Source organism: Falco naumanni, chromosome 6 (genome assembly GCF_017639655.2).
Source record: "Falco naumanni isolate bFalNau1 chromosome 6, bFalNau1.pat, whole genome shotgun sequence".
In the NCBI taxonomy this organism is placed as follows: Eukaryota; Metazoa; Chordata; class Aves; order Falconiformes; family Falconidae; genus Falco; species Falco naumanni.
Genome location: NC_054059.1, coordinates 7773971 through 7783480, shown reverse-complemented (window position 1 = coordinate 7783480; position 9510 = coordinate 7773971). Strand labels below are relative to the sequence as shown.

At 42.9% G+C, this 9510-nt stretch overlaps 1 protein-coding gene across 3 annotated transcripts in view; it reads right to left on the bottom strand.

The window, feature by feature from the left end:
* Window positions 1-6584: 6584 nt before the first annotated feature.
* IBTK (inhibitor of Bruton tyrosine kinase) overlaps window positions 6585-9510 on the bottom strand; it is a 57899-nt gene continuing 54973 nt past the window's right edge. For all 3 annotated transcript variants that reach the window (XM_040597930.1, XM_040597928.1, XM_040597929.1), the window contains exon 29: window positions 6585-7939. In XM_040597930.1, the coding sequence (XP_040453864.1) occupies window positions 7814-7939 (126 nt within the window). In that variant the 3' untranslated portion in view covers window positions 6585-7813. The remainder of the gene's footprint in view (window positions 7940-9510) is intronic.

Genomic DNA, 9510 nt, shown 5'->3' with positions numbered 1-9510 from the left:
GAAGAGTTGCACGTGCATGCACACACATTCTTCTTCAGCTGTACTGCTGTATTTGTGCAACACAGATATGTGACCCTGAAAACCCTGATGTGTTCATAGCCTTACAGCTCAACTCCATCTTCACAGCATGCATGGATGTGGGCAGTGTGTCTTGTAAACCTCTTAAAATACACACAGTGGGGAAAAAAAGACGAAGATTCTGCATATTATTCCCTTCAATTGCAATAAATGCAGCATAGAAAAGGCAGGATAAACAAAAAATAGCTGTCCATGTGCATAAGGAAAATCAGAAGACCATTTAGACTTAATACGTTCTTTATATTTTTTTCTTTTTGCTAATGTATCACCTGTTGTTCCAGGCATTGTGACACCAGGTGGCACGAGCACAACCCCCACAATGAAGTGCTCTGCTGCCATCTGTGACATTGAGCAGAAGTGGTAAGGTTCCCCCTTCAGAACAAGGCTATAACATTAGACAAAAAACAGCCCTAGAAGCTCAGCCTCCCTGCAGGGCAGGCACAGCTGATGAATCACGATGACTGGACAGAGCTGAGCAGGAGCAAGCAGCTTGTGTTCCCCATGCAGCTCTCATGCCCTCTTCCCCTGTTCACGGGGATAATAGCCAAACTCATGCAGCAGATACAGCTGCTGCGCTTAAAGCAAAGGGCACCTGGCATCCTCCCACCTCACGCTGCACAGCCCACGAGACAGGCGGCTATTTCCTTGTCGTCAGGGGTTGCTGGATGACAAATGCATGTGACATATTCCTGTAGAATTACAGACAGTGAAATGACTGGATGAAGACGACTAATCTCCTACTTCAATGGCACTTCAATCTGAAGAGACTGAGATCTATAAATGGTTTACCACCATGAGAAATTAGTTGAGAATCCAGCCTCAGGTGTTGCATTCTCTATATCTTCCCGGAATAAACTTCTAAGGTGGGGGGGCGGGGAGGAAGCAAGAAATCTTAAAGTATTGAGAATAAGAAAAAAAAAAAAAAAGCTTTTGGGTCAATTTTCCCTGCTTACTTTCTTATTTGAGAATATTTCATGAAAATTATGATTTATTTATTAGGACAGGAAGGAAAGGTGACTCTCAGCTTTCCCCCAGCTGTACATTACGGAGAGCAAATGCAGTGGGCCTGTTTAAGCCTGCTCTTACATAAAATTGCTTTTTGTTTGTTTGTTTGCTTGCTTATCTGTTTTTCATGCATGCGATACTCTTTATGCAAATGAAATAAGAAAAAAAACAAAGGAAAACAAACCATACCTAGGCTTTTAACAGTTTTATTCCCTTTGTTATCTGAAAAGTTCATGCTAGATTTGAAAGAATTGACCCCTAACGTTAAAGCTATGTATTTTAAAGCAACTCTATAGATCAATAAAGAACTCATTTAAACTGAAATCAAGGAGGAGAGTGCGATTATCTGTTCTGAACCCTCACTCCACTCAGACCACATCATCTTCCTGGATCATGTCTCCTCTCAGAAACCTTAGCCACAGTTGAACAAGAACACTGTTGTCCCACTCCGTGAGATTACTGATCCTACAGAGGGGCCTGGTTTTGACTGGTTATTTCCAGTCAAAAGTATCCTCCAAGAAGAGCCACTCAAAGACAATGTACTTGCACAGAACTTAGTCTTTTGACAAACTCAAGGTGTTCTTGTGAAAACATGAACGAAGCAGCTCTCCTCCTACTTCATCAAAGTTGAGACATGCAAATTCAGGCACCTTCATGTGCTCTGAACTGGGCTGGAGAAGACCCAGCCAAGGCAGGCACCAGAGCCTGGGGAGAACTCCACTGTTTGGTCCTCAGAAGCCCACACCAGGATCTTCACATTCCCTTCACTCAATTGCCTAACTCTTAACCGTCTAGAACAGCTCAGGCACGTAACACCTGCCCCGAGGACCAGTCTCAGGTTTCAGGCTCTGGCTGACATCTACACACATCGCATCAGGACAGAAAACCGTTAGAATATCAGTCATTACAGGAATGCCCTGGTTTCAGCTGGGGTAGAGTTGATTTTCTGCTTAGTAGTTGGTGCATTGGCATGTTTCAGATTTGCTGTGACTGCAATGCTGACAGCACACGCATGGGTTTGGTTGCTGCTGGGTCATGTTTACACTAAGTCAAGGGCTTTTGAGCTTCTCAGGCCCTGCCAGCAGGAGGTCTGGAGGGGCACGGGAATCTGGGAGGGGACACAGCCAGGACAGGTGACCTGAACTGGCCAAAGGGATGTCCCATACCATAGAACATCATGCTCAGTATACAAACTGGGGTGAGTTGGCTGGGGCCAGCCGATTGCTGCTGGAGGACTGGCTGGGCCTCGGTCCGTGGGTGGTGAGCAGTTGTATTGTGTGTCACTTGGGTGTTTTCCCCTCCTTCTCTTTGGATTTTATTCCTCTCCTGTTCTCACTCCTTTTCATTAAAATTTTTATTATTATTGTTTTTATTTCAACTATTAAGTTGCTCTTATCTCAACCCTTGAGTTTTACCTTGTTCCCTATTCTCCTCCCCATCCCTCAGGGTGGTAGGTGAGTGTCAGGGGGAGTGAGTGAGCAGCTGTGTGGTACTTAGTTGCCGGCTGGGGTTAAACCAAAGATGCTTTAAGCAACACCTTGATAAACTTGGGTACATTCCTCAAGGCTGATGTCCAGAGCAGAGTTGAAACTTGTATATATTAGTATTAGTTCTTCTTAATCCTTACCTGAAGCCCTTGCAAAAGTCTGCTCTCTTCTCATTTTATTCAAGCAATGAGAAGGGAAAAGGGGGGGAAAAGACAGGACACGCTAAAGAAAAAGCATCCTATAGTGCTTTTGGGGGGGAAAAAAAAGTAGGTTTTTTTTTGTAAGAGCAGAATCTTTGCTGGAAGAACAGATAACTCACCTGAGAAATAGCTTCATCTCCAGGAGACTCTTGTTTCTTCACAGTGAACTCCCTTCCTCCAGGCAAGGCCTTCAAGGCTCCTAGTATTGCAGCACTAGTGCAATGTCAGCCCATGCAGGCATCTCAAACCTGCTACAGAAATGATAATTTTTTGGTGCCATGATATACACCATAGTGCAAAAAACAATTGCTTAAAAAGAAAAAAATTTCCTAAGTAGAGTTTATATCAGACACCACTCTTCCATCCAAGAAAAACCTCACACAAGCTGTTAAAGGGACTCTTCAAACTCAGAGAATTCCTTTGCTGCACCATTATCAAAGATGTCTTCAATTTAAACATACATTGTATGCATGTGAATTTGTTTGCCTTCCACAATAATAAGTTTTTTCTCAAGGTTAGACACCTAAAATGACGCTACAAAAATAGTCCTTCCCCTCTCAGCATTTCAGAGGTTTGCCACAGCTAGAACCTCGACAAGAGGGACTCGCCTTTTGGATGCCTCAACATCTCACTTGACCAGGGTCAAGCACATCTGATGTTAGAGAGGGAAGAATCTTCCTTCAGTTTAATTAACAGGCTATTTAGTGAAGTTTTACAGACTTTCCCTAGAGTGCAATGGGTGGAATCCATTCTGAGATCATTTGATACCTTCATTAACCAGTTTCCTGCTACTGCAAAGGTCTTCAAAAACACCTTGCCATTCTCTGATGACATTATGTAAGTCAAAGATTAAGAGTTAAATATACTTTACTCCAATACACATCTTTTACATTTATGTTCAGAATCAGATCTAACAAGCCAGTGTTCTCTTCTGACTTAAGCAGTCATTACATTGGAGCAAGCAATTCTTCAGGCAAAGGAATGAGTTCAGGGGTTGCAGAATGTGACTTCTGTAAAACAATCAATGAAATTCTGAAGCTGAGCACACTCAAAAGAACTCAGAGTACCTTCCTGTAGTATTTCCCTACAGTAAGCATATTTTTTTTTAAAAAAAAGGGAGGGGGGGGCACAGATGGACACCAAAATAATTTGAAGTCCAAAAGCATTTTAAAAAGTTCAGCTCCGTAATTTGACTGTAGCAGAATTTTTCAGTAGAGACTTTCTGAATACTTTAATTTTAGAACATGTAACTATGATGTCCTGTTGCCACCTATGGTTTACTAATTCTGAGGGGCTGTGGTGGGGGGCGGGGCAGGGGCAGAATTCAGTTAAGATGCATGTGATAGGAAGGTGTCATCCAGACTTATACCACAATTTAAATGAGTAATGTAGTAATTTTTTGTCAATGCTCTTCTAAGAAAAGTTGCACCATCAGCCCTTATATAGATACTGCATTCAATGACACTCTACAGTCCAATTATCCACTAAACCCAGCCTCTCTTCTTAAGGAACAAAACCAGTTATAGGTTCCATAACTGAAGTGTCCTACTCTACCTGCATTTTCATTTAAATATACAATGCAGAAAAGTTTTACATTCCTCAAATGTCTCGATACAGTGACTATAAAAGGAAGTATTGAAGACATTGCAGTATTATTAAAATATCAACATAATTTTTTATAACCATTATAATGTGAAAAATTTGCAAGTTTTCCTTATCCCTCCATTTTTAAAAAAGTGACTGGAGATACTAAATGATCTAGAAAAGATAAAATGCTTACTGTTGTTCAAGAAACGTGTTTTAAAGGTTGGTTGGTTTGTCTTTGAGATATATCAAGTATTTCACTAGAAATCTTTTGTTAATGCTATTTCTTAAGCCAACTGGCTATAATACATCCCCTGAAATTATATACCAATATGCTAAAACTGCTTTTACTGCAAACTCTGACGTGTTGATGTATGTTCATTAGGACCTGGGAGATCCACCCTGTTTTGGGGCAAGTTCAAGGAGTTAACAAACCCAGAAATTACAGGGCATTGTTAGAGCTGATCGAGAGAAGATGGAATTTGTGTTTAGCAGTGCAAGAAAGGCTACAAACTCAGGCACCCGAGCTAGAAAAAGGCAGATTTTCCACGTTGACGCAAAGCTGACATGTACACTAGGTGGCTGAATTTCTGGATGATTGTGTTGGGTCTGGCTGAGCCCCACAGCCGCCCTCACAGTGCGGTGCTTGTGCTGGTGGCTGAAAGGTGGGCATGACACGCCGGTGGTTTGGCCACTGCTGAGCCGCGCTGCCGCGGCACCGGGGCCGTCTCTCCAGTGTGCCCCCTGCTCTCACCTGGGGGCTGCGGCCAGCGTCTTGGGCAGGGACGTAGCTGGGACAGCTGACCCAAAGCGACCAAAGGGATGTTCCACACCACAGGACGTCTGCTCAGGGAAAGGAGGATGAAGGGCAGGCACGCGTGATTTATTCTGCTTGTCTTCCAGAGCGGCCACTACGCGCGCTGAAGCCCTGCTTCCCGGGAAGTGGCCGGACATCGCCTGCCGAGGGGCAGCACAGAATAACAGTCGCTGTTTTCCTTCGCTTCCGCCTGTGCGTGACTTCTGCTAGGGCTCCGTTAAACTGCCTTTCTATTGACCCACAAGGGGGGTTTCCATCTTATTTTCTCCCTCTCTGTTCTGCTGAGGGGGGCAGTGACAGAGCATGTTGGTGGGCACCGGGCATCCAGCCAAGGCCAACCCACCACACGGTGCCTCAGGGGAAGTGTACTTAAGAAAGGGAAGAAAATATTAAAAAAAATAAAATAAAATAAATGCATGCCCAAGGCCAGAGCAGTAGGAAGTGCTCCACAGTGGAGCTGGTGACACCCCCAGGGAACTGCAGACTGGGAACAATGCTGGAGAAAGGGAAATAAGTAAGGAGGAAGGAACAGAGAAAGAAAAGCACGAGGAGCAGCAGAAAGGAACCGCTGACCTCAACATCCTGCACCACCCGTCGCCCCTCCAAAAGCACTGAGCATAACCAGCAGCAATACAGGGGGGAATGAGTGAGCGGCTGTCAGGGTGCTTGGCTGCAGCTGGGGCCGACCCACCAGAGGACGTTATTTACTTTAAAATGCATGATCGTTTTTGGAAGCAATAACTATTTACCACAGATATCAAAGGAAATGTTATGACACATTTTAGCCTTAACTTTGAGCTATCCTAACAACAGCTGCAACAATGTTCTCAGTTTCAGAAGAGTGTTACACTGATCAATCCTCACTTTTGTTTGTGAATGTAACTAGTGATGATGCATAAACAAACTGCAACAATAAACGCAGAACTTAAAAGCAGTCAATCTCCTCAGCATGACAGAAACACGAATCCTCTTATAATGGTAGGAGAATGACATTTTAAACAGCATATTCTAATCAATTTTTGGAGAAAAAAATCAAAACGCAAATTAGCAACTTTACAGTAATTTTACATTTGAGAACAAGCTGCGTTCACACCTGGAAAGGCCCACTGCTTTTATAGCTTTTTCCCACAGCACATCAGCTTTCTTTTAAATCAGAACTATAGTTTCAGCAGGCCCCAAGGCCCTGCGGTGCATCAAGTAAAGCACTTAATGCATGTATTCTCATCAGTATAGTGAATGAATCACCAGTAGAATTGAATATAGAATTAAAAGCTACATCTTCCTTTGTCTGCGTAGCTTCAAAATGCCTACAGTTCTTGTCTCATATGCCGAAGAAATACCTTTAGATTACTCTATAGTTACCTAAAGCATTGATTATATACAGACAGCACATAAAAGTATACTAACTTGTGTAAATCAAGATTTTATGGTTTATTGCATTTGTTTACAATTTTTGTGGGGGATTTTTTGGTGTAGCTTGACCTGAAACCATTAGGTATATCTACATAGGTTTTTTCAAGATTCTTTTATCACACAGTGATTAACTCTCTACATTCGTTTTCTGTAGCACTCTCAATTCGTCTTCCAGAGTTCGTGAGTACTGACACTACTGAAAAAGTACAGGTTCAAACACACCTATACAAACCAACAAACTAGACAGAATATTGCAGATAAGGTTACTTTTTTTTTTTCCTTTTTTTTATATATATATATATATATATATATATAAATCTGTTTAAAACAGGCACAGAGAACTTTGGAACACACAATACTGAAAGCCACCTATGATAATCTTTGAAGGTTAGGTGTTTGCAAATTCCAAGTCAAGCATTCGTCCCTATAGCTTTAACAACAAATACACAGAACTTTTATTTCCTCAGCACTTCAAGTGAATTGTACTTTAAACACAGTGCTTGTAAAACTGTATCATATTTACCAGAATAAGACTACAGATGAGCTAATTAAGTGCCACCATGTTCTATTCAACTGTGTGCTTTACTTCACAACAGAGCTGACTGTTTGAAGGCCAGTCTCACAACACTGAAAAAACATGCACAACTGAACTGAGAGCAGGCAATGGCAGGGCACTTAGCAGCATGGAGCATGGCAGTAAAACATACCGGCCGCAACAACTGAACCAGCACTTGCACACGTAACTTAGGGCAAACTGCATTACCAAACTGTACTTTTACAGGAAGTTCAAGCAGAAACTTTTTCCAATGTTACCGATTGCCAGAAAGCTCTGAAGAACATACCATCTCCCCTAACTTTAAAGTTATATAATTCTGCACAATCAATCCCACATTAAATCACAAAATAAGCACTCGCTTTTCAGCCACCTGTGAATTTAACAAAAAACATTAGCAAATGCATTTCCAACCTACACCTTCATGTAACATTACTAATAATATGTCTTGTTAAAGAAATTCTCTCAAAACATACATAGTATATATATATATTGCAGGTAAAGGACACAGTGAACACATGATTTCCATTCTCTCTAACGAATACCTAGTGATTATGTGCAGAATTTTAATGATGATAAAAATCACATGATTCCTCTTCTTCCAGTCCCTTTTCACTCGTAACAAGGATCAGAACTTCAGAAGTGCACATACAACGCGGACTGTGAGGAGTATGAATTAGTGCTTGTTCCACATAGGTGCTGCTATAGGTCCCTGCGGAGCCCTTTCAACAGTCACAAATTCATCAGGGTTGTCGAAAGCTTCATAGTGGATTAGTAAATCTTGAATAGCACACTCCTCGATCTGGAAGGGAAAAAAAAAAAGACATGTATGTCATTGTCACACCTACATTTACATCTGTAGCACAGTTATGACCTGGCTTTACTGGTCCTGAATGCATGTCTGCTACAGAACTCTTAATCAGGAAGAAGCAGTAGATGAGGCCGCCTTCAGACAAGTTGAAGAAACCTCACGTTTGTAGGTCCTGCTCCTCACGGAAAACTTGAGCCACCCTGATTTGGGCTAGAAAGGCAACGTGGCAGGGCACAAGCACTCCAGGAGGTTTGCACTGGTGAAAACTTCTTACAAGGATGACCAAGGAGCTGATGAATGGAGACACTCTGCTGGATCTCATACTTACAAACAAAGAAGGACTGGTCAGGGATGAGAAGGTCAAGGGCAACCTTAGCTGCTATGACCATCAGATGGTGGAGATCAGGATCCCAAGAGATGGGAACAAGACAAACAGCAGAATAACAGCCTGGGACTTCAGAGGAGAAGACTCTCATCTGTCCAGGGATCTGCTTAGAAAAAATTCATGGGATACATCCCTGGAAAGAAGAGAGATCCAGGAGAGCCGATTTTAAGGATCACCTCCTCTGAGCTCAAGAAGAGTCCATGCCAATGAGCAGGAAGCCAAGCAAGAGTGGCAGGAGTCTTGCATGGACAAAAAAAAAGAGCGCCTGACAAAATTCAGACAAAAAGGAAGCACAGAAGAGGGGGAAGCAGAGAAAGGTGAGCCAGAAGGAAAACAGAGACACTGTCTGAGCACACAAGAACAGAATTAGGGAAGTCAAAGCCCGCCTGGAGTCGAATCTGGCAAGGGACATGAAGGGCAACAAGAAAGGCTTCTACAGCAGCAAACAGGCAACAGGGGCCCACTGCTGAATGACAAAGGACATGGAAAAGGCTGGGGAACTAACAGCTGCCTTCATCTTGGTCTTTAGTGGTAAGATCAGTCTTCAGCAATCCCAGGCCCTTGGGATCAGAGCTGGCCAATATGACTGCAAGCCCACTCTCAAAAAATCTTTGAAAGACTGTGGCCATAAGGGTCGGTTCCTGGGGACTGAAAGGAAGCAAACATCATTCCTATCTTCAAGAAAGGCAAAGAGGATCAGGATGGCTACTTATCAGTCACCCTCATCTTGATCTATAGGAAAGTGGTAGAGCCTAAGTGCAAACTAGAGAGCTTAACTGGGCAAGCTTAAGTACAGACAACATAAACGGACAGTGAGATGGACTGAAAACTGGCTGAACTGGTGATCTCAAAGGGTTGAGATCAGTGGCACAAAGTCCAGATAGAGGCCAGTCACTAGCTCCAATACTAAGACTAGTGCCAGTACCATTTATCATCTTCATTAATTACCTGCCTGACGGGACATAGCACACCCTCAGCACGGTTGTAGACAATACAAAATTGGAAGGAGTGGCTGATATGCTAGATGGCTGTGCTGTCACTGAGAGGGACCCAGATATGCTAGAGAAATAGGCTATGAGGAACCTCAGGAAGTTCAACAAAGGGAAATGTCAAATCCAGCTCCTGGGAAGAATAACCCCAAGCACCAGTGCACGCTGGAGGCTGACATGCTGGAAAG